General features: G+C 38.4%; 1 protein-coding gene across 1 annotated transcript in view; it reads left to right on the top strand.

The window, feature by feature from the left end:
• The window catches only part of NOL4 (nucleolar protein 4), a 189,580-nt gene that overhangs the window by 21,629 nt on the left and 141,616 nt on the right, over positions 1 to 26,335 (top strand). Inside the window, 4 exon segments of the mRNA XM_040550310.1 lie at positions 10,941 to 11,090; positions 21,357 to 21,468; positions 21,977 to 22,009; positions 22,012 to 22,088. Of these exon segments, the coding sequence (XP_040406244.1) occupies positions 10,941 to 11,090; positions 21,357 to 21,468; positions 21,977 to 22,009; positions 22,012 to 22,088 (372 nt within the window).

Raw genomic sequence — 26,335 nt, 5'->3', positions numbered from 1 at the left:
CAGAACAGACACAGCTTTTGATTCCTGGCCCTCCGATGAGTGGTGCCTGAGCATGCCTGAGAGAACATGCACACAGTCCCTGTGAAAATTGCTGACCATAAATCTGTTTAAGCCCTGAAAAATAGTGTTTGGAGTGCATGAGGAGCTGCAGCTAGACTAAGAGAAGAACAAGGGGGAGAAACAGCAAAAAGTAGTGGGGAAAATGCATTTTATATTACTGCTTCTCTAAGAAGAACCAATATCACTCCCACAAACATTAAGTAATCTCACTGCTTTCAGAAGGGCATTAAGTAAGGCGAGGAAGATTTATATTCTTATAGTGATTATTGAAAAAATGGTTGAAAGAGTTTATTTGGAGAAAAATTAAGTCTGCTGAGTCTTGAAAGAAGTTAGGGAGACCATTTTATGTGGTTGTATTCTCCTAGTGCATAACCCTACCGGCCAAAGAGAATTTGGTGGGCTTTCGTGAAGGTTCATCATTGGCAAGTGTTTTCTATCACAAAAACAGCTTCAAGATAGCATTTGATACAGAAGAATGTTCTTTATAAAGAGGATTACCAAAAGGGGTTGTAAAGGCTCCATTTTTCAGTCACTGCCACCATTTTTTCTTAGATTCTTTTTAGATGCATATTTTGTGTGTGTCGCTGTAGCAAAAATTAATCAGCATGGTGATATTGCAGGCCAGTGCTGAGCATTTATCCTGAGCAAAGTCTGGCTAACATTGACTTCAGTGTACAGTAGCAGCATGTTTCTGCTGAATGGTGATATGAACCCTCCATCTGCAGATGTCAGCCTCCTAACGATCGTGCTGGTCAGGGCTGAACATATGGCTGCGCAGTGTTTTTCAAAACTTGCTTCTGCTGGCAAGGATTGGCCTCTTCATGCTGTTGGTTTTGTTTACAGTTAGGGAATGGAGGAGGAAAAAAAGGAGAAAAATTGGTGTAAACGATCTGTCTGCAGCAGTGCTTCCTCACAGAAATGTAAGGATTGCATCTGGCACCTGCTCCTGCCTAGGTTACCCAGGAGAGAAAAATGCTGTTGTAAGAGTGAAAAAAAAATGGAATTAGACAAAAGTAATTTAATTGAAGATCAAGCCTACAAATAAGTTGTTATAGAGCCCCATATAAGTCTGCTGAGGTCATTTCATTTTGTAAAATCTGATCTGCACACACAAACGCACACACATTAACAACTATTATAAAAAAGGCAATATTGTCTGTTTACCAACTAATTTAGTTTGATGTGCACTTTTGAGTGCACAAGCCCTCCCTCGGGTCTGACGTAGGAGTAGAGTTTTATAAATGCATTTTTGGAGCGATAACTTTTGCAACCCTCATAATGAATTTTCCTGAAAATCATTGTTAGATATTTGTTCACGACATTTGCTGGCTACACTGAAGACTTATTGCCAATATCTGACATGACATTTGCTACTTCTGTTTCAGACCTGGTGGGAGCCTAATTCTCCCTACAGTTCCTTGCTTGTGCTCCTAGCTCATCAGGGCTGTAACATCAGTACTGCTAAAGCTGTGTGCAGACAGAAATAGTGTGTCATGCACAGCCCTGTGAATTCAGTTTTGCACTAACCTGACAGCTGAGTGAGCAAAGGCCTGTATCGCTGATCAGGTAACGCTACCTGCGTAATTACAGCAAGCCCTTCGTAATCCCTGTCCATTAGTCCTTGCAGAAATCTAGAGGCACCTCCAGTAGAGACTGTTAGCTTGTACTCCAGGAAATTCCCACCTCAGAAATATCTCTGTGCTCCCCACCAGCAAGCAGCTTTCTCCCAGTGTGGGCAGTGTATTGGCTATGCAAAGAGAGCAACAGCCCCTGTGTGGAGCACAATGTATGCTGGAGGCTCCTGTCGCCTTAGGCACTGGGGCTGGGGACAGCTCTCTCTATTCTGTGCTGTGCCTTGCGAATGAACTTGCTGAATCGGCACCTGGGTTGTACCAGAACCAAGGTTTTGTGTGGGTGATGCAAAGCCGCTAATGTTTTCTCATCCATCCCTACCATAAGCTGCCTGTGCAGCACCAGTGCAGCTGAAATCTGATCCCCAGTGCCTTTACTGATGTTGCTAATGAGGTTACCAATTAATGGCACCTAATGGTCTGTTGTAGCAGTGGTTTTGGTGATGGAGACAGCTGTCCTCTGGGAGCTGCGCTGAGACCATGAACTCATTTTGTATAAGCAAGTGAACAGCTGTTGCAGAAACATAGATGGGAGAGATTAGGTCACACACTTCATCTCCCTGCCACCCCAGGGTTATTCCTTGCAGTACATAGCAGGTGGAAGCAAGTTTAAGGGACAAAAGCCCTTGCTGGAGTTGAACCCAGAGGTCCAGACACAATAACACTATATCCTATTAGCAGTCTTCTGATCCATCTCATTCCCCTGACTTTTTTGACTATTTTACAAATTAGCCAGGCTTTTAAAGCACTTTATTATTATTATTATTTTAAGTTTTGTCACTAAGCAATGTTGATCTGTGGTGTGGTATCCGCCTGGAACCTGATTCTAGTATGTAACCCTTGGCACATATATATTACATTATTTATTAAAAAAGCTCCCCCTGGGAATACCCGTGTATCACACTGTTGTGAGTATTTGGAGTATAATTCAAAAATACACATTTAATTTCAGAGCCAGCACTTTTGGGTAATGAGTTCTCATCATTTAAACTTCACTTCAGTGTTAGGTTACTTTTGGCATACACTAGTTGCATTTCATCAGTCTGAAAAAAGGTGGCATTATAGATCTACATTGCATTCCCCTACTGCTTGAATACCTGTAGCACATTTTAAAATATAATTATGCGATTTTGGAAACATCAAAGGAATGTTAAGAGTTAATATTCGGTTAGTAGCTTTACAATTTATTTTGCTGAGCTGATGACAATGCCAGAGATTGTAGTTTAGAAAAATAAAAACAAAACATATCAAACAGGACCAATCTAGGACCAAACCCCATTAATTTTAATATCCCCTAAAGTCAAAAAAATATTAGAAGAGAATTAGTTGTTTATGTGATCCTGGTAAACTTATCTGGGACAAACAATTTTTATAATTTTCACGGAAGTGCTATATAGATGCAAAGAACTGCTTCAAGACAAAAATAAAACTAAATTTTGCATGTATTGCCATTTCTAGTAACTTTTAGAAACAAAGTTTCATGGAAATTAGTATGCAATGTGCTGAACTGTTAGACCGGGGAGCTGAAGTCCCCTGTCTTCAAAATATCCACCAGTAGCAGCTGACCCTTCCAGCTTACCTGTAAGACTGAGAAGGCAGTTACCTTGTTAAGCTTTTAGCTTAGCATTGCTATCTCCTCTGTAAAAGTCTTGAAGTCACTGTTTACAGTTTGGCTGATAAGATTATTACATAAAATTAAGAAGAGCACAAGCACATGAAAAAGTGTTTAAAGAGACTGTCATTTCAGTATTTGTACAACTCATGGTCACTTCTGCTTTGCTGACTTGCTGTCCTTCTGTTTTGGGGCTTTAACCTGATGATATATTTACATTTTTTTTTAGTACAATTGAAGAGATACAAAAAAATTACTACTCAGAGTAACTTATTTGAACTTTTTTTTTGTGTTGCTTTGTAAGGAGAAATCATATTTTATAGCTATCCTAACAATTACCTGTATGTTCAGTTTTACTTTCAGTCAAGGAATGACAGATTATTGTAATAGGACAAATTTTCACACACTTTCATCATGTTAGATGGTAGAACTGAAGTCTTGGCTGTTTTTTAAGCTTAAAAAGTGCCATTTCTTAGAAATCACACAATTATAGAAAATTCTGTTCCTCATTAGTCCTCTAATGAATCACCAAGAGGGAATAAGTGCATTAAATCTTTGATCATGAATGTGAGCTCAAGCAAAAAGTTCAGATGATATTTGGCTATGTTCCACTCCTCCTCTGTTTGGTTATCCTTACTGTCCTAGTTAAGTGTACTACCTCTCAGCTGCTTACAAAACAGCGGGTTTGAAAAGGGCAAGTGAAATCTACTGAATGTTTCCCGAACTGTAATGAATATTAAATAAATAAATAAATAAATAAATAAATTCAAAGACAAAACTTAATTAGCTCTAATAGAAAACTAACCCCCTAGGAAACGGACAGCATCGTTCAAAGAACAGGAAATAATACAATCTGGTAAATATTATATATTAAAAAAAAAAAAAGAAATAGTTGTCACTTTGCCGTTTTAAATATAGACTTCTGGACAAACTATTGGAAGCAATGTAAGATCAGGAATTCCCCTCTATAAGCTTTTTTAAAATGAAGAATTCATTGGTGAATTATAGCTAAATTCAAATTAATCACTAAAAATGCAATTTGCTGAGTTAATTTGTTTTCCCGGTGTTAGGAATCACCAAAAGTGCAAACAGCAGTCTTCCTGGAGGTGTTGCGCTCTTCCTTTCTTTCTGTACAGTTCTAGCTTTGGTTTCATTGGAAATTTTCCATACTTTTCACTAAAAATGATGCATATGGGTTTATTGTTCCTATATTAAATTACCAACTCCAGATAGTTCTGTAGACAGAATACAGCATTAAATTGCTTTCTCTGTCAGAAAACAAAGAAAAGTAAAAGAGGCAAGCTGTAATAAGACTGCATCTAGTGATGAAGTCATCATCTGTCATTTCAGCAGGCTAAGCAGGCAGGAATTTGCTGGATAGGAGGCAGGTAGATGGAGTAACGTGGCAAATACGGCCTCCATGTCAGAACATGTGTTGTTCAGTTTCTTCCTTTCTTCTGCTCTCCCCAGTCACACCAGGGCAGTGTGTGCCCTGAGTTAGATATGTAAGTGACTTCCTCATCTATTGGGTAATGTTCATCACAGTGTGCACGTGTGAAAAATGCTAGTTATATTAACAAAGCTGTGGCTGCATCTGCACTGGGTTTTGGTTTGGAAAAGGAACATGCACTTGAAACAGGTCTCCTGACCACACTCGCTTACTGTGCTTTGTTTCACCTCCAGTGCTTTTTCAGTGCATGAACTGGATACTTTCAGTGAAAGAAAACTGGCATTTTAACACATGGGCACCTACTGGATTTCAACCAGAGGTGGGTGTCCAAAGCCAGGGACCAGACTAAAGCTAGCCCGAAATACCATGCAGGATGGCATCAGCTCCTTGGTATCAACTGCTTTGCTTTACAGATCTGCTCCACTTGTGCTGCTCTGCTTGCTTATATAGATATCACTCATGGTGTTTGGTTAGCCTGGATCAACAGACTTAACAAATAGTCAAATGTGGCCTGTCTTGTGACTCATTTTTGTTCAGAATGGTTGTGTGAATGTTTAAAATCTAAGAAGAAATAAAAAAATCAAGTGTTAGTGTGCTGAGGCAAAACAACATCCAGACCTTAGCTAAGAAGTATCTCTTAACTATGAAGAGTAGTCTGCAGCCTAACCTGGTCTGCTTGTCCATCCATAATTCTCTCAAGACAGAGGAAAAAGAAAAGTTTCTGTCCATCTCCAATATGGAAAGAGCTTTAAATATTATCTCAGAGACATTGGCCAGGTTATTATCCTGTTCATGCCAAAGGGGCTTCTGAAGATACCTCTGGAGGTACCCTGTCTGTCATGAAATCATTCCCTTTCCCATGTTACTACATTTCAAGGAAATAAAGGTGACAGACCTTCCTTTTGCTGTTTGGCAAGCTGGTTTTCACAATCCATTATCTGTAATTGCTACAGCTTAATTTAATAGAGCTAACAATTCATATCAAAAAGATGACCTCACCTAAAACTTCACAGTAAGACAGTCCTTTCAAGTGAGATCTTTTACATTTATTTGGCACTCAGCACTTCCTGTGTTATGGTCTGTTGACAGAGATTTTGCTTGGTGTTTTCCCATCATCTGGACCAGTCCAAGAGACAAAGGAGTAAGGGACTTTCTGCTCAGAACTGATTCGGTCTGTTACTGTTTATTGGGTCTCTTAAGCTTCCCCATCCGGACAGCAGAGGCCTTTTTTTTCCACCTAAAGCTTCCATAAATTTCTGTTCAGAAGAAAATTGTAAACTTTGTGTCTATTGTTAGTTTTAGTCTCTCATCTCAAATGATATATTAATTTGCCATTTACTTCACTTGATTCTTTTCAATTTTTAAGATTTATTTCCACAGTGAAGTTTGACTTGATAATGTCACATCCAAGCTTTTAGGTTTATTCTTTGTGGGGTTATTGCTCTAAAAGTTCCAGATAGAGGATTTGTCAGGTGGAAATGGTGTACATCTGCCTTAATGTAACTTTGATTTTTCTTGTCTCCATCTGCTGGTAGAAGATGAGACTAGCTGTTCAAATGGATCATATACGAGTAGCAGAAACAATACATTTCAAAATAATAAATACCCCTTTTGCTCTTATAGACACCTTCCATTAGGAACTGGATAGAAATGATCAATTTATTTATTTTACACCACTTAATAACAGCTAGCAAATGCTAATATTTTTGATCTATTGTAGATTTATGCTGCATTGACAGGAGAGTTAGATATTCGAATGGATATACTAATAACCTGAGAATTCAAATCAGTGTGCTGATGAAATAGATTTGTTCGTTCTATGGGAGCAAGAGACATTCTTAAATGGTCATCACTCTTCTTAAATATTAATATTTTTTACAGTTACTGAGCAAGCAGATAAGGCAGTAACAAATAATGGGATTTTCAAGTGTGATCATTTAACTATTTCTGCAGACAGATATATAAGGATTATGTTACACATAAACTACTGGTTTCTCTAATGCTTATGATACAAAATTTTTCTGTGTTCCTTTCAAAAGGAATGAAATACCTGCATACAATCCATGTCAGGAGTTCATTATGTATAGGCTAACAAGGAGGGCTGTGTTATACGCAGAACGTTTTGTAAGGATATATAGTGCACTCAGGGTACAGTGAAATGCATATGAAAGACAGAAAAACGTGATACTAGGCAGCAGAGGTGTGATGGCATGGTTGTGCTTTAACTCTTCTGTAATCTAAAGCGGTATGTGTCAGAAAAGGTTACACAAATATTGCAGCATTCAAAGGAGTCTTACATTTGTATGTGATTACGTAATGTAATTAAATATTTAGCTTGATTGTTATTTCCATCTACCCTTAATGATTTGTAGATGCTTCTGCTTTGATGTTTTTACAAGAGGTTTTTATAGATCTGCATGTTTTTATAGAACCACCAACCAAGCCTTACTTTTATTTTCCATTTCCTTTATCATGTGTTTATAGGAAGATTTTTCAAACACTGTAAAGATGCCAATAGTTATATTCATTCATGAAACAAGAGGAGGTTTTATGAGACCTATTTCCCCCACAAAATCTTCAACATGAGATGGTGCCAGGTATTCCCAAGCAAGAAACTACAAGCACTTTTGTTTTGGTGGCTTTAATTTTAAAGGCTTGTGTTAAATCCTCTGCAAAGTAACTGCCCCAAATGACGGCCTTTTATTTAATAGACGTTTTTGTAGTTTGCACTAAGAGTTTTATATGTTTGCATCACTGGCAAGCTTTTTCCTCTTCTTTACTCTTGCTAGCCCTGCAGGTTCCACCTCAGTAAAGGAGACTGACTCTCTCCTCAAGCACCACTGTTCAAAGGGATCCTTAGCAGTGGATCCTTAGTGAGAGGTGAACAACTATCAGTAAAGATCAATTCTGTCCAGAAACGTATTCTTTATGTCGATAACTAGAAACAAACGAACAACTTTAATCTCAGAGTGCAAATGCAATTTTTAGGCTGAAAAGGAAAAGGAAAAGAAACATTATTTGTATCCTAAGCACATAGGAAGATGAATGAATAAAGATAAAAACAAGGAAAACCTGCAATGCAAAGAGTAAAATAAAGTAACTTTTTCACTGGTAGATACTGAAAGCATTCTTGCTCTTACAAGGATGAGTTGCATTTTGGCAGTGCCTGCTACACGGATAACCAAAGAGAAATCTTTCGAACTGACTTAGAATAGGGGCATACCTCTGTGATGGCTAAAACAAATGTGATGACAGTCAACCTACAAGATTTAAGAGTCTAAGACCAATTTTGAAGAGAAACATTCAGTGAGGATTCTATCCTTAAGGTCATTTTTGAAAGTGGGACTTGGGCTCTTACCATGATGAAAAAAATGCCTTATAATACCCCAGTGATTTATAAATATCCTTCTTGCGCTCTTAGAGATGTTAGTAGCCAAGTTGCTTTGACATGGTCTTTGAGTTTCTCTGTCATGGAGTTATCAAGAAGGGACTCAATTAATATCTGGTCTATCCAAGAGAGGATTTACTCAAACTGTCCCTGACAGATACTTGTCTAACCTGGTCTCAAAATTCTCCTGTGACAGAGATCCCACAACCTCCCCAGGCAAACTGTTACTGTACTTGACTATCCACGGTTTATAGTAAGTTTTTCATAATGTGTAATATAAATCTCCCTTGCCGTGTCTAAGCCTATTACTTGTCCTGTCCCTTGTGGACATTTCATAGCCTTTCAGACATCTGAATAGCATTATCATGTATTCCCTCATTCATCTCTTTTTAGACTTAGTTGAGGCTAAAAAATGTCCCCTTAGGCACTGTGAAAATTTTACCCAAAGCCAGCTTAAAAAGTAGAACTGCTTTGTTAATGCCTTTATCAAATAGCAATTTCAGGATAAAAGTGTAGTGTAATGGCACGTGGTAGGAAAGTAATACAACTGCATCCACTTCAGAGACATTATAGTTTAAATGGAGATTTGGGGTTGTATCATTTGCCCAGCTTTTTCTTTGCTGGGATGTCAGTACTGGGATATCAAAAGTCTTAGTAAATAGCTATCTCATTCTCATTCAAGTTACTCATCTGGTGTATTGCTTCTGCAGTTAAAGCTTACGTCTCTGCAGAGCATTGCATTGTGCCAGATATACTTCACAGCTTACTTGCAGCAGTTCAGCACCTTTTAAGCACTGTTTTCTGAAACAGGGTCTGCCTTATCACCTTATGCAGCACCATGTGGAGTGAAGCCTGACTTACTCATTGCCCAGGCCCAACCAGATATCCTTATGGTGAAGTTAGGAGTATAGTTGCTAAGTAATAATTCTGTCTTACCCTGAAGGAGTTTCCACTCAGTGTACATCATTTTTTCCTACCCTCTTTGACTGACAAGATTTCCGAAGTTTTTATTCATTTTCTGGCATTTCAATTAGAAGGCATGACATAAGGTTGTGCAAATTTTATTTCCTTGTATTTTTGAAAGTAGTAGTCATGCTTACTATTTTATGCTGAAAGGAGAACACACTTGAAGAACACAGCCACGTCATGTCTACCTGCCTTTGGATCTCAGTGTCCAGTGAGGGGACAGCTGGGACTACGAAAAAAACACTGGACAGTATGGCCACCAATAGCAGCAAAAAGAGTTTTCTTTTTGAGGTTCTTCTTTGAATGTGTTCTTAATGTTTGTATGTGTCAGTTCTGCTGATGTAGCATCTCAGGTTTTAAATTAATATCATTGTAATGCATTTCTCTTTAATTAAAAAGAGAGCTCCCCTGTAGGAAATTTCCTAAAACAAAACTCATTAGTAATAAACAGATTAAATCTTTATCAGTTAATCAACACTATAAACTTCTGAGTGTTCTGAGAGTGGCGAGAGATAACACTGTCATAATAAGAGTGTTTGAAATCATTAGGGATCCCACCAAGCCGTTTGGGTGTTGAGAAAATAATGATTGAGGATGGGTCCCCCTGCAGAGATCATGTGTGATTTTCCCTAAAGGTTAAAACTGCAAAAATCTGTTGCCCCATCTCTAAAGATTATTATTATTATTATTATTTTAATAACACACAACAGCAGTGGGTAATACCAAACAAATTCTTACTGATGCTGATATCTGAACATGCCATGATGCCACAGAATTTTCATGCAGATGGTTAATGAAATTTTAGGGACTGCTCATGGGATGGGAGCCTCTCCATGAAGGCCAGGTGACACTGTTGCTTCCTGAGGTCTAAATTCAAAGACTGAGTTGGATTGCAAGTGAATTGGCCATTCTCACTTTTTCCTCACAAACTTATTTTGTACTGCGAAATACAGCCTGCTTCATAGCTGCTTGCCCTGGAAAAACAAGATTCCCAATTCTTTCCCCTTCATTAGAATTGAATCCATAGACAGCTGTAAAACAAAAAACCCTCATATGGATGGTCCAAATTGAACTGCGCTGATTAATTTCAGAGCCACTGGGGACTCTTTCTATTTAGAAGTCTTTAGCTACCACGGCACTGTCAGTTATGGAAATCAGTTGGTAGATGTCCTCACTTTTCTGTCACTCATTCCAATCTGACATTTGTGTACAAAAGCACAAATTTTAGAAATCTCTTTCTTTTCCTCTTATTGTGGTATGTCTTCAGGCAGTATATTTTCAAGCAGGTTTTCTGGGGGTAAATTGTTTATAACAACTTCCTTTGTATTCATAATTACAGTCAGCTCTGTCACCTGTGAATTAAAACCTTTTATTAAATACCTTTATGAAATGCTAGGTACAGATTTACTGGGAGGGGAATAAGAGGATGAAAGAGCTGTTGCATTCTTATTAGCAGCCATATAACGCATTTCCATGCCACGACTGGGACTGCTTCTGCCTTTGAATGTTGTTTGTGCATTTCGAGAAACAAGCATGGATACTTTTTGTATCATTTTTGAAATAATGGAAGATCACTTTCTGTCAAGAAACCAAATGCCCTGCCTTGGCAAAATGGACTGTTTGCAAGGGATAGTGTCATATGATCCTTCTGATCATACAACTTTTTTACCTTACTATTTCTGTCATTCACAGACATGTCTGGGTGACCTTCAGATCTCAGAGGAAGGGTCTTTAACTCCTTGCTGAAAGAGGAGAATGTGTCTCATGATTATCACCACTTACTTATTCCTCCTCTCCTCCTTACTTTTTCCTTTCTTTTTTTTTTCTTTTCAGGATGGAGTAGGTGTAGATGAGAAGCTGTCTTTACGGCGGGTAGCCGTGGTAGAAGATTTCTTTGACATTATCTATTCCATGCATGTTGAAACTGGGCCTAATGGAGAACAAATCAGAAAACATGCTGGACAAAAGAGAACATATAAAGCAGTAAGTAAAAAAAGACAACAACCAACCAACTAAAAGTAAACAACAGTCTCTAAAAGTGTGAATTATTTGGGCTTAGTCACATGGCATACAATTGTGTTTTCTGGTTTTTGCTTTATTTCTTTCTTCCAGCTGGATTAGTACAGCAGCCTTCACCCTCAAGTTTATGTCTGAGATCTTTCAGTAGTGCATGACAACATACAGTTTACAAATAAGGAGGGCCACGCTTCCTGTGCCATAAGGGCCAGATCCATTGGCTTCAGTAGAGATGTTCTTACTGGTACAAGCAGAGATTTTATTCTTTCTATAATGGTTTGACAATTTCTCTAATAGCTCAGTATTAATTCATTGCTATTAATAGGATGTAGTCTGAAAGAAGACTTATAAGGTATTGTCACAACTTTGCTAAATGAGGTGCTGTACTTCAGCATATGAATGAAGTTTCCTTATAGTTTCTTGCTGCTGACTAAGTATTGTTTTTGGCTTAATGGTATGAAAACTTGTAACTTGCTGAAATTGAAAAGGCTGGACAGCTACTAGGTACAACGAGAGGAGTGTTGAGAGGGCAGCTGCCAAATCTATATACACTGTCTGAGGAGAAAAAAAATATTATTTCTAAGATTTTTAATTGTGTTTTATTGCTTGAACTAAACTGTTTGGCCACTGCCTTAAAATAATGGTAAGTAGCTTTTGTGTTTAGTGGCACAAATATAACACTTTCTTTGCTTGTGGAGAACTGACAAAACATCTACTACACTTTCCCATGGTGCTTGGGATAGATGTGCTTCCTTAGACTCCGATGGGCAAGCTTCCATGCACAGTGATGTGATAGTGCCAGGAACACTGAATGGTTGAACCTGGTCCACCTGCCCAGCTGCTGGACCTTTCTGCATGGCCCCAAAGGGATGGAGCTGGCAGGGGACTGTGCATGGGGTCCTAAGGTGATCTGTTACCCTGAGTACAGTGTTCTTAACCTTAAAATCAACCTGCAGTCATGCCAACTATTTTTAGAGAAAGGCAACCAAAATATGTGGGCACTCCAGGTTTTCTACACATATCTCAAATTTTAGCCAGAAGAAATAGCTTTCTTGCCATTACTGTTTCCACCCCCTCCCCACCCCGCAGGTATATAAGAATCTTTACTATGTATCTCTGAATCCCTTTACAAATATTTTTTATAGGCTATTTCAGACAGTTTGTTGTGTGATAAGCTCTTGGCAAGGCTCCTTATAATTTGTTCCCGGCAGTATTGACCTGAAAGTAGATGTATGAAGGAAGATACCAGTCATCTGGGTGTGCTTTGTAAGGCTTGGAGTGATATTTCAGGATGAACAAACACAAACTGTCTAAATTAATTTTCATCTAACACCTCAGCCATTTTTATACTTGGCATTGTGTTTTAGAAAGCATTAGAAAAGTAATATTTTCATTGACCTTTATCTTTCTATTTTGTTTTACTTCAGTAAGCTGTTCAAAGGTATAGATCTCAAACTTTGTAGAATATATATAAGCATAAGGAATGTTGCCAAGTATAAACAGAGAGCTTCAAGTCATAATCCCACAAATGCATAGGACATGTATAATGTTTACTATTACAGATATTTATAAATAATATTTACTACTGTATAACATATACTAAGTATAATATTTACTGCTATAAGAGTCTCGTGATTCCAGGTCAGATAAGAAATTTGTTTATTGTGAACAGCATGAAAGACAACTAGTGCCATTTCCGTGAGAACAATTTGTGCAGATTCAATAGTCTACACAGTACTTTTCATTTGACGTTAACTTTTATTGTAATTGAGACATGGGTTTACTACATTGCTATGAGCAGATAATCAAGGTGCCCAAATGTAAATTTCCATATCATTACCAAAGTCTGTAATATTTTGTATTCATTTTATTGCTTATTTGTTTGCTAAGGGCATTGAGTCATATTTCCCAAAGATAGGATTCACACATATAATTTTAAAACATTTCCATAGATTGAAAAAAGAAGGTAAAATGACTCCAGAATGCCATGTAGTATCTCCTTCTGTGATGATGCTGCAGGAAAGAGGTAGTATCTTGGGCAACTGTCTTACAGAAATTGTACCCTAAGAGCTTTATAAATCAAACTGAAGTACTTTGGCGGGGTTTAATTTTATTAAGTGAATTGGAAACAAGATTAATTTAGTCTTGTTTCTTTATTCACAAGTCAAAAGTGAGTCATCCTTGACATCTGTAAATGTATATAACATGCATAAGCATTCACCAAGAAGTTTGAGTGAACAATTTTTACAGGAAGGGTTGTTTGCAACTGTATACCACAACTGCTATTTGTTATTCATAATTCCTGGCATGTGATGATCACATTGCTTCTCTCTGACTGGATAACTGGAATGTTTTCAGAAAAACAACTGGGAGAAAGCCACCTCACATTTTGTACAAATTGCTAAACTTTTGAAATTCATAAATACTGTCATGGATTTTCAGTACCTGATTATTTCTAAAAAAAAATGGCACAGCCCTAAGAGTTGCAACATAGTAATTTCAAGTAATTAATTTGCTTATATATGTATGAATCTCTATTTTCAGTTGTGAACCTGCTCCATTCAAAATTTTGAATAGTACTCAAGCATGATTAGAAAGGTAATGAAATTGTCAAAGGTAACTTAATTAACCACTGCATTTATATGGAATAACAAATTTGGAATCCGTAGTGTCTTTTCTCTTTTGATAAAGTGTCACCTCAGATGCTGGAGTACTCAAATACATCAGTATTTCTCTCTGAAAACATGTTCAGAACAGCTACAGGCTCCATTACAAATCTGTATTCTATAGTGACTTGTTATATTAACTGTGTGGAAATGAATGGTGTTTTTGCAACTTATTTCTGTGTGACTTCCTACAGTGGTGCTGCACAGGAAGGTAAATATGTTGTGGTGCTTGGTACCTCTAAAAGAGCAGCATATTGGAAGGGAGCTTTTAAAATTTTCATGGTACGGCGATGTACCGAACTCAAACTTTACGATTTCTTGGCACAAATTGGTTATTCAATATTTAAGCATTGGTTATCCAATATTTAAGATTAGAATAAGGTCCCATTTTTTCTTCTCTGAACACTAACACAAGAGAAAGGAAACGTACATATTCCGTGTGGATGATGTGGTAGAGTAACCTTGAAAATATATGAAAAAGGGTGAGCTTTCCATTTAGCTAGCAGGTTTCATGCTCATTTCAAGTGCTTGACTTGTATACAATATAAAATTGATGGGCTATGTTCCTTGCCAGCATAAGCGTACTTGTAGGTAGACTTACACCAGCAAAAAAGAAGACCTGACTTTGATATGTAAAATGAAATCAAGAGTTGTTATGCTTTTAAATTATATCCAGAATGTTGCAATATTGACATTCATCAAATGGAAGGAGTACTTAATAAGGCATTTATAATTTTGGTTAGTTCCATGGTTCTCAGGGAAGTTTACAAATAGGAAGGCCTTGACTGGGAGATGATTCCCTCACAAATGCAGGATATGGGACAAAAGGCCAGGCCAAGTCTGTGGCTCAGCAGGAGGACAAGTGACTAGGGAGGTGAAAGGAGAGTGGTCCCTGGTGTGAAGAAGGGAAGCATCTCTGCCTCCTCCCACGTCCAGCTCTGAGTACAGTTAGGCCAGACTTTGTGGTCAAGCACTGTTTTTAAGAGTAGACTTTACTTTCCTGTAGTATTCTGAAAACAAACAAACAAACAAACAAACAAACACTTTAGATTTTTATGTTATTTAAACAATAAACTATGAAGAGTAAGTTCCTCACCTCCTTAGTGTATTACATCTGGACAAAGCTTCCATCACTAAGTGAGATGTCTACCTGAGAATAGATAGTGTAAGTCTTGCAGCCACCTTAAACACCTGAAATTCTATGCACTTGAATACTTTTACCTGTGAATCTGATATCTGCCTGTTGAGCCGGCATAGCCACAGTGCAAAGCCTTGAAACATTGCAGCAGTGAACTTGAGTTGTGAATGAGTTGTGTGATGTCTGAGCAGGGGAAATGGGTCGGTTAATAAAATTCACAGTCCATGAATGAAAAAAGAGCACTAAGATGATGAGCTAGAAGGGAAGTAGGCATGCAAAACATGTGGGAGATATTAATGTGTCAAGGGAACGTAGCTAGAGGCAAGACTCTGATCAGAAAGGTAGTACATAAATATACAACATCTAAGGAGTAACAGGAGTCTATTAGGTGTGGGGCAATATCTGGGGTCCTGTTCTCCATCCAGCTCTTGCAGTAATGAATATTTTTCTGTCAACCTAAGAAAAACCTTCAAATTGTGAAACATTACATGACTTTTTTCCACTCTCAAACTAAGAATGTGCTTGTGAGTCCCTTCTAAGCACCACACTGAACATGTCTTCTTTGGGGGAAAAAAATTAAAAAATCACAGGTTGCATTCCCTTCCAGTCCTTCCTTCCCTTGATCAAACAGGGTTAAAGCAGGTTTGTGCCCTAGCTGGTCTCCATCCAGAGCAAACGTTATACTTGGGAAAGCAGAAGAGTATGAGGTTTGTGCAGGGCGTTAATACACTAAAGTACTTGTATCCACACTATTCCTTTGTGCAAGGTGAAACATCTAAGCCCTGTTCACTTTTTTTCTTCTGACTTGTTCCTGCTTTCTTGCAAAGGGCAAGCTTTGAGTGTCCTGGCAAGGAACCAGCTAACAGGTGCTCCCCATTGCTTTCCTCTCAGAAAGATGGTCCTGTTACATGGGGAGGAAGCGGAGCTGTGAAGTAGAAGTTGAGTATGAGAGAGAACAGCATTTTCCACAATATAGCAGGGTAGTGAGCTCTTGATAAAACCCCCAGCAATAGTATATCTGCTTTCTTACATCAGTCTTCTATTCTGACCTCTTGCTGAGGAAAGGAGAGGAGTTTCCTTGGCTGGTTTGCCCTCCTGTCATCAAGAAACCAGTTTCTGCCACCTGGTTTGATGGCTGTGGGCCCAGGACAGATTTCCATCCTCTCTCTCTCTGTCTCTCTCTCCTCTTTGAATTCTTCTTTGAGTCATCTCCCCTCCCCTCATTACCCTTAATTAAAAAATATACACGCACACCAAAAATTCTCTCTGTTCTGACACATTGTATCATCCAGACTACACATACATTCTTCATGTTAATGCTTTAGGGGTTAATAGGTTCACTTGCAAAATTTCACTCTCTTTCCTCACACTTGTCTTTCCTACTATGCCATATGTGTCCTAAAAATCTGCCTTTCAGTTTAGTGTTCATTAATTTTCCAAGTAAAACTTTTCCAAATAAATGTAGCTCTGAAAGCTACATCATCAGAACGTCCTGCAATTAAATCATCTGGACACTGGGGAGCAAAAAGTCAATTTTGCCCATTTTCTCTGCCCACAGTAACACAATGGGAAGGCAACATGGTTCTCATAGACAGTTAGGGCATACTTCACTTAGCTCCAGTGTAAAACAGATTACATGATCAGGTACTGGATTACTTCCCTCATAGTAGTTGTGTTCTGCATAGGATCCAATAGACAGCACATAGACCAATTCCAGATTTAGAAGGTCTTTTTTGCTGGGTGAAGTTTTGGAAGGGTTAATATATGTCAAAATCTGTTATATTGTAGACCTCTTATGAACAGTGGAATAAATTCATAAAAGTTTTGACTCTTATGCCACTGATGTCAACTATGTTTTTATTTTCCTTTGTGTTTAGAGTTAAAACAAAATATACGTAGGCCTGCATGGACTGTATTGTTAGGGAATGTTTTGCTTCTTAACCTGTAACTTTTGGGGCTAAACTAAACACTTATTATTTTGGCACTCTTTGCTTAATGCTACAGATGTCTAGTTTCTTCTTCATATTTCTTTCCCTTTACAATATTAACAGCATTCAGCTATAATAGCTATACCTAGCACACAACACCTAAACGTCGACCTGCTAGAATCTGCATATTTTCTGGCTTGTCCATGACGTGGGATACATGATAGTGCATTTCTACAAAGGAACAGAAGATATACTAATGTGCAATAAAACCTCCAGTAAGAATAAGGAATTATATAAAGCTATTTCTAAAGCATCACATTTGAAGAAAGCATGTGTATAATTTGTTTTTAAAGCAATCCAAGTCATATTTCCCTCTTTGGATGCACTCTGGGACACTTTATCAATATGGTAAATCGGATGCAATCTGGGATATTATATCAGTATGATAAATCAGCTCTGCTTGTTCTCTGGTTGGTAGAGACATGTGCATGACCAGTTTCCTGTAAATGATACCAAATATATGCCTGTCTGCATCATGAATGTGTGGATGTAAACAATGTAATATCTCCCAATTTAATTCAATTTTCTGTCTTTTTTTTTTCTCAAAATTTTTTTTTTTTTTTTTTAAATTGCAATAATACTATTTATATATAATAACATTATTTTATTGCAGGGCATCATTGAATGCAATGGTCTGGCTATATTTTTTTAGTTAGCTAACGGCCTTGAGAAGAGAACTAGGAACAGTGCTACTGAAGGCAGTGAGAATATACTGCATCAGTGAGGACTGAGTCATTATTGCTTTCTTTCAGATAGAATAGAGGTTAGAAACATTTTTTTTTCTGATAAAGTCAGACCACTAAGGTATTTCTGTGTAGTTACTTACAAAGTGTCATAGGCCTCCACATTTTGCTCTGAAAAACACGCAAACCATCTCCATGAACTTCATCAGTCCAACCTTGAGCTCAAGCTCATAAACTCCACTTAGAGGTAAAATACAATATTTTGTATTCAACCTTGTGTTGATTTTGTTAGAGATCTTCTAGTCTACTGCTGGTGCTAAGCCAGCTGGTTCAGAGCATAGCCAGAGCTAGCAAGCTGCTATCTCCGTCTCAGAAAGTAGATGTGCCCTTCTTCAATGAGAAAAGCAAACAGGAGTCTGCACTGCTGGGGGGTGTGAGATTTTTTTTTAAACTTTCTGCCACTGAAAATTGAAAAGAGATTTTTTAGATATATTCAAGCAGCAAGATTAAGGAAAGTTGTGGGTCATGTCCTCTACATATCTCTTTTAACTTGATACCTATTGTGTTATGCCAATTTACACAAGCTGAAGTCTTGGCCTGTAAGTGATTGATACAAGTTACAAAGTAAACACGGGAAGAAGTTGGTGAAAACTGATGTTATTTAGGGAAGGGCATCCTTAAAACTGTGTTGCAGTGGGAGGTTGGAGACACAAGCATCTGCTGTGTGGAAAATTTAGTTATAAAACCTGGTTCCCTTATAGTGAGTGGAGCATACCTATCAAATCTGGGACTTAGCTCACTTGCTTTCCATGGAGGATTTTCATCTTTTCTGAGCAGAAATGGAATTTTGACAGAGATGTTTGATTAGAATAAATGGAGCATTCCTATCAAATGCAGGCAACTAATGAATCCATGGGTAAGCTCCATTAATTTCAATACAGTGTTAAATGTGCTAAATGTTATGAGAGAGAGCTTGCTGCATATATGCACTTAGCAATTTTCTTAATGCTAAGTTCCATCTTATTTTCTTTCATTTTATATTCCATAAAGTCTGAGTATAACCAATGTTTTCAAACCTAGAAAGGTAAATAGGCATCTGTTCAGTGGTACAAAAAAGCAAGTAAAATGATCTGAAATATATTTGGTAGGATCTCCCACTCAAAAGGGATTTCATTTAGTTCCTGAATTTTCAGATAAATTGTTTTGGGCCCAGGGACAAGTTATGCCAGTTCTTCTCACAGAAGAATTTTTGCTTTTACGCTAATCCCCTTCTCTCCCCCCGAATAATATCATGCACTGATCTCTGTGGTGACCAGCAACAGGACCCGAGGGAACAGCATGGAGCTGGGACAGGGGAGGGTCAGGCTGGGTGTTAGGGAAAGGTTCTGCACCCAAAGGGTGGTCGGGCACTGGGACAGGCTCCCTGGGGCAGTGGTCATGTCACTGAGCCTGCTGGAGTTCAAGAAGTGTTTGGACAATGCTCTCAGACATCGGGTCTGATCTTGGGGTGGTCCTGTGTGGAGCAAGGAGTTGGACTCAACGATCCTTGTGGGTCCCTTTCTGAATCAGGACATCATATGGTTCTATAATTCTATGAAGATTTCTGTTATATATTTTAAAAAAGAAAACAAACAAACAAACGAACAGGAAAAGGCAATATACAGCCTGAACAACAATTCCATGAACAGGATGGAATAATTCTTATTTTATAGTGCATAATTTCCCATGTATTTCCAGACCAAACTCATGTCACAACAAGAAGCACTAATATAAATTCCACCTATATTCCAAAATACAATGCCACTGATGACTTTGGTCCACAGGGTTTCAGGAAATGTGACTTTCGACACAGGTTAAGTAGGTGACAAACAAGTCAAGAAGAGTGTAAGAGGGATAAAGCAGGTCATTCTCCCTGCTCTTAGCATCCTTGTGAGGAGCACAAGCTATTTGTACAATATTTAATCCCATTTACGTCTAGTTAAAGGAAGGTATCTTGTCCTTTCTGTATGCACACTTTCATACACCCCACCTCCATCTTTCTGCACTTCCTACGTAGACTTGGATCAACATAGCCTCTTGATAGGAAATTGAATCCTGCTGCAGGTTTTACAGTAAGGGAATACAAGTGGATATCAGCTGATTCTTCCTTTAATCTCTATTGCTGGGACTTTGTCTTTTTTTTTTGGGAAACATCTCTATTGCAAGAGTCACCTTGGTTGGGAAAAGAAGGGCTAGAGATTCTTCAAAAAGCTTGCATTGTTCTGTATATTATACATGTCCTGTAAACATGGGAGTGTATAATAGAATCACAAAAAAGCCATGGCTTTGCCTGGCAATGTCTTGAAAACATCCAAGTTTGGAGATTCTTTCACCCATCTGATAAACCTGTATCCTAGCCTGCTAGTGGAAAAGTTTTTCCTGATGTCCTGTCTGAATGTCCCAAGCCACAGTTGGTGGCTGTTGTTGCTGAAGTTGGTGGCTGAAACTGAAGGTTTTCTCTCCACAGTTCTTGTAACTCCCCTTCAGGTAGTTGTGGGCTGCAATTAGATCTTTCCCTGCCTCATAACTTACTCTTTGTCACAAAACAAACCCAACCCCCTCAAATCAAGTCCAAGTCAGTTGCTTTGGGCTCCAGGAGCCGTGGTGGCCTGCCACAGGGCCGCCTTCTGCTTCTGAGCCATCTTCTTGAACTGTGGAGGGGCAAACCAGACACAACGTTCCAGCTGCTGCCTTACCAGCACCGAGTAGAGAGGTATAATAACTTTTCTTGATCTGTTGGCCATATGCTTAATGTAGCCAGTATGAAATTCGTTTTATCTGTGATCAGAGTTAGCTGTTGGCTCATTTTCAGCTTGGCACCAACCATAACCTCCAAGTCCTTTTCAGCAAGGCAAAAATGTCTATAAAGATATATGCATCCCTAGAGAGAAAGGGGGAAAAATGCAATCTTTCAAAACAGCAATAAGTCCTTCCGAGTCCCTCCTCCTCTCTTTTCTCCTTTTTCCAAAATAAATAAATAAATAAATAAAAATTCCTCTGACCCTCTGACATGTGTGAGTATGTGGTTGGAGAGAATGATTATACTGAAAGAAAGAGACAACCAAAGTCTGTTCTTTCAATGTATCTCCAGGTGATGCACAATCTCTAAAATTGAGTGACTCCCAAATTCTATAACTGTTAATAAAAATAATTTACCTGCCCTGCAATATTAAATCACAAGCTTTCCAAGAATATCTTCATGAACATTCGAATACAAAGTTAGAATAGCAAGGAAACTGTCATCACTGCTAATGCACTGAATCCTGTATCTGTCTACATATTGTTACAATCAAAACAAATAGAGCATATAAGCCAAGCCTTTTTTTTTTTTTTTGTATTGATTATAAGAAAAAGATTGCTTTTCAATGTTTTTTTTTTTCTAAAAAACAAAACAAAGCAAAACAAAAAAACCCCCCTCAGCAGGAAGCCAGTTATGTATGAATCTTTTTGTTGAAAGGAATTGAAAAAAACTATAAACAGAAAATGAAGCCCCTATTGATATGAGTGAAATTTTGTTCAGTATCTACTATTAGCCACTAGATGAGAAGTAGGCCGACTGGACAGATGTTTCTTGAAATTCTGTATAGTATGCAGAACACTCTTTCATTGTACTTCCTGGCATTATGAAAATATGCCTTATTTGGAAATATAACGATCAGTTTTGTTAAGTCATGTTCAATCATCTTATCTAATAACACCTATATTTTTATTCATTTCAGATTTCAGAGACCTATGCCTTCCTACCGAGAGAAGCGGTGACACGATTTCTAATGAGCTGCTCAGAGTGCCAGAAAAGAATGCATTTAAACCCAGATGGAGCAGATCATAAAGGTAGTTTTAGTGTCAAATAGTGGGATGTAAAGTAATTTTATTTCTAATACCCATTTATATTTGCCTAGCTTAAGTGAGGGTTCATAAAAATTTGGTAGACTGGAACAGTTCAGTAAGTCAGATCATCTCATTTAGTTAAGCTGGAAGGTAGTGAATCTTCTGCTTTCGCTTAAGGATGAAGTGTAATGCCATATGCACCCTTGATAGAAAGATGATTTTATCTGGAGGAAATCATTTATTTTGCTAGGGAAATGTTTATATGGAGGCTTAAACATAAGGAATAGATAGACCGCATATGTTGTCGTTTGGGATAGACATACTCATCACTTTTCAGGTTTCAAACTTGATTTTTATTTTTCTTCAGGAGATTTCCATCTGCACAGCCTACAAGCAATTGAAAATGCCAAAGTTAGAACTAAATGACATAACTGTCTGACTTTGACTGCGGAGTAGGCTGAAGTAACCTCCACAACTAACATATAATGCATAATAAATGTTTTTATTACAGATAATGGAAAACCTCCAACTTTGGTGACCAGTATGATGATTACAATATGCCAATTACCATGGCCTATATGAAACACATGAAGCTGCAGCTACTAAATTCACAGCAAGATGAGGTACAAACTGAAACCTTTTAAATTTGTTTTTTATTGTCTTGTATACTTTGGAGCTTGTCTTTGTGGTAGCCAAGTAACAGAACTGAAGATTGATGTGGATCCCATCTTTATAATTCATTGCTAGAATAGTAACTCTGAAATCAAACCAAGGCTGTGTGCAAGTAATCAGTTTGAGAGAAAATGTCATGACTTAATGCCCTTCCGTGGTTGGGAGTAATATGTTGTACTGCTTCAAAGAACCCGAAGGTGCCCTCTTACTGTCTGAACCACTGGAAACGATAAGGGGGGCAGCATGTTTGCCTCAGACTTAGCGCTATGCTCAGCAGTGACTTTCATTGTCCTCGTCTAGAGAGCAATACCATCAAGAGCTGAAATGAACACCATGATGTTCTCAAGGTTAGTAGCCAGGATGCAACACATTACAGTGAGATAGATGGAAACCTTAGCAACATCAGCTGATATCTATAAGGCCAAAAAGCTTGATAAATAAGAGTTTCTTGTGAAACTTCAAATAAAAATACAGTGAACAAAAAAAGGAAGAGACGTAGGCTGAGAATCAAGCTTAGAGAGAACTGGAGTTGAATTGCTTTGAATTCATTTCAAAAATTATTTTTGTGATTTATTCAGATTTTTATCAGATATTAAGAAGTACTTTGTCAATTGGAGGGCATCTACCGAATTATTTGCAATATATTTTTCCTAGAAATATGTTCATTTACCATTTGAACTGTCAAATACTTAGAAGCCCAGCCATGTGCCAGCCAAAAAGCAGTCCTGCATGCTGTGTCCTTCTGCCTGACTACAAGATTTTTTATTATTATTATTTTTATAAAGAAAACCTCCAAAAACAACCTTAGCAGCTGGATTATGCCAAAGACCCTGACTGACTCTTGACTTTTGTGGAGTCAGCCAGATTTGGTTTCATAATAAGTAGCTATGGGCTACTGCTGGAGATGTATGAATTATTCAACACCCCATAGAATGAGGATTTTGTCACTGTTGTAGAAATATCAGGATCCTAGTTTCACTTTTGTCTGACACATTTTTTTAAATATTTATTATTTTTATTGGGGAGGGTGTGGGGAGAGATCCCCAACTCTGTGTTCTTCACACACAAATGCAGCCTAGTGTGTGCTGGCCCTTTTTAGAAATCTGACAGCAGGATTTCAAGCAGCAGGAGGTAAGAGGCTTTATCCCTGCACTAGCCTTAGGAGTTAAAGGACTCTTTGATTTCCCCACTTCCCCTCTTTCAGAATTACTCATCCCACGGTAGGGTCAGGCACTCATGATGGATCAGGGCCATCTTCCACAGTGTCTCTATAGCCTGAACGTTTTGGTGTTGTCCTTCTGGTCTGATGACTGATATTTTCATTAAGCCATTTTTTTCATCTGGATGAACCAGTGGCAACAATACAGGGATAGCAGGAAGCAGCATTGCTTGGTATCTCTGTGCCCGTCTCAGTTTTTTAACTCTGATGTTACTGTGTATGAAATGTCTGCAGTGCTGGATTTATAAAAAGAAAAGTAGTTTTTGACATGTTTTAGTCATAACATGTTTGCCAGGGCAGAATGGACACAAGGAGAGTTCTCAAGATAATCTTTGCATCCTTTCTCAAAGAAACATGGCTAAGAAGTTCTTTTTTAATCCAGGCTGTACATTTCTTACACTGAGAAAAAAAAAAAAAAGACAGTGAAATGTTACAGTACAAAGCAGGAAGATTCCTGGTGCATACATTCAGATTATGTCATGCACTTAAAAACATGCTTGAGTTTGTAAGAAGGTTCTGTTTCCAAGGTTTCATCAGTCCTATCTGTGTTCTTATGGAGGGGGTGGAATTGAGACAGGAGTGAGCTGAGATGCCACAACTAGCTAGCATGGTGTTTGAAAGCCTCCAAGTTCCCTCATCCTCAGTTCATCATTTGTCATTTGAGGCCATTGATGAAAGGGAAACAAGCTTGATCTAATAGGAGAACTCATCCACATAAGGGAACTTACATCTGTGCTGTTAACTGGTACAAAGGCCAGTGGCTACCAGCTCTGCTCCCCTTGCCTGTGGGTACATCCAAATTCAGAAAAAAGTTGTACATGGTTTGTACAGTGAGGTGGAGATGTTCTACACAGGCAAACACAGGCTGCCCATGTTTGGTGTTGTTTTTTTATACCTATGCAAGTAGCAGATAGCCAGAATCGCGTTATTGGGAGCCCATACAGATTGCCCAGCCTCAGAAACAGAAAATTGTTTTGGTTTAACCCGGCTGGCAGCTAAACACCACACAGCCATTCGCTCACCCTCCCCCCTCCCTCTCTGGGATGGGGGAGAGAAAAGGGAAAGTGGAGCCTGTGAGTTGAGATAAAGACAGTTTATTAAGACAGGAAATAATAAAATAATAATAATAATAATAATAATAATAATAATAATAATAATAATAATGTCTACGAAGCAAGTGATGCACAATGCAATTGCTCACCACCCGCTGACCGATGCCCAGCCTATCCCCGAGCAGCCGGCCCCCCACCCCGGCTAGCCACCCCTATCTATTGTTCAGCATGACGTCAGATGGGATGGAATACCCCTTTGGCCAGTTTGGGTCAGCTGTCCTGGGTCTGTCCCCTCCCAGCTCCTGCTGCATCCCTAGCCTGCTCGCTGGCAGGACAGAGCGAGAAGCTGAAAAGTCCTTGGCTTGGTGTAAGCACTGCTCTGCAACAATTAAAATATCAGCATGTTATCAGCGCTCTTCTCATCCTAATCCAAAACATAGCACCCTACCAGCTACTAGGAGGAAAATTAACTCTGTCCTAACTGAAACCGGGACAAAAATGTAAGCTGCTGCTTGCTGATCCCTGCAGGGATCAATGAGAAATACCACTGTGCCTTAACACTAGCACAATGTTCCAGAAGATCTTGGAGAATTTATGTCCTGATCTTGCTTTATGAGAAAGCAGCATGCATTTTCCCTAAATCTCAGAACCAGTTTGTTGTGCACCTTGGCCCCATCTGTCTGGGGCACAAGGCTGGTGGACACCAGCTCCCCGTGCCCAGCTCATGCAAGGGCATGACTCTTTTATTTGCTTCTCGCCCTGTCTGGGCAAGGTAGAAAGGTACCCACTAGAGAAGCCCTCACTCTTCCATTTCATTTTATTTTTATTTTTATTTAAATAAAACTTTGAGAACAAGCTGTGTTTGTGCCATTACGTGACGTTGTCCTGGTGTGATGGTGCAGAACAGCATGACCTTGCATGCTGTTCCTCTCTCACTCCTGGATGGCATTTGGTAGTGCCATCCTCGTTCAACAAGAAACACCCATGCAAGCTGGAAACAACACCAAGATCCAAGACAGGAATTGATCTAAGGGCCAAATGCTCAGAAAGAAGAAAGAAAAAGTTAGCATCTGTAGAAACCAGTTCACAATAAATACACGGTAAATCAAATTGTAAACTTTGCTGTTTTTCTAGGTCACTTCTGGTAAGCAACCCAGACAACAACAGTCTGCTGTTTGTTAAAACAAAGTTTTAATTTTGTTCTTTTCTTTTCTTTTTTTTTTTTTTTTTTTAAAGACTTAAGTTAATTGGAAAAGAGTTTTAAGCTAATCTTTATGGGATACAAAGTTATTTGCCTTATTCTTCTGTATGCACTTGAAAGTGCTTTTCTTCGCAACAGGAGTAATTATCTCAGAAAAATTGTTACTGAAAATATAGCACTGTAGGTTTGTGTGTTGCCTCCACAGCTTACAGAATAAGACTTGTGAATGCTAAATTTTTAATCCGTAAGTGGTTGCATGAACTTCAGTGGGACTGAAACAAGTGAAATTAAACACGTATTATACACATATTAAAGACGTATGTGAACACTTGTGGGACTAGATCCAAAACTGTTTTGCTTGTGTAACTGAGGACAAACTTTCTGATTGGGACTTTTTGCACTCTATTATCATCCCTAGAAGAGTCTCTGTAATTGGACTTGATGGATAAGTCATATTAAAGATGTATGAGGTAGAATAAATTCCAAGTGATTTTCATGAGATTATATTACTTTGGTCTGCCATTGGCTTTCATTTGAGCATGATAAACAATATTCACCATTTTCATAGATGCATCTGTAAACACAATGGCAATGTAAAGTGATGTCATGTTAAGAGAATTTGGTTGTGGTTTCTTATTAGGTCAAGTTGCCATTTAGAAATATTTTACTGTAAGTGGTATGCACAGGGTTACTTGCTTTGCTTGAGAAAGGTGGAAGATTCAGGTA

Source organism: Cygnus olor, chromosome 2 (assembly GCF_009769625.2).
Source record: "Cygnus olor isolate bCygOlo1 chromosome 2, bCygOlo1.pri.v2, whole genome shotgun sequence".
Classification (NCBI taxonomy): Eukaryota; Metazoa; Chordata; class Aves; order Anseriformes; family Anatidae; genus Cygnus; species Cygnus olor.
Note: the sequence above shows the minus strand (reverse complement) of the source record. Positions and strands in the feature narration are given on the sequence as shown.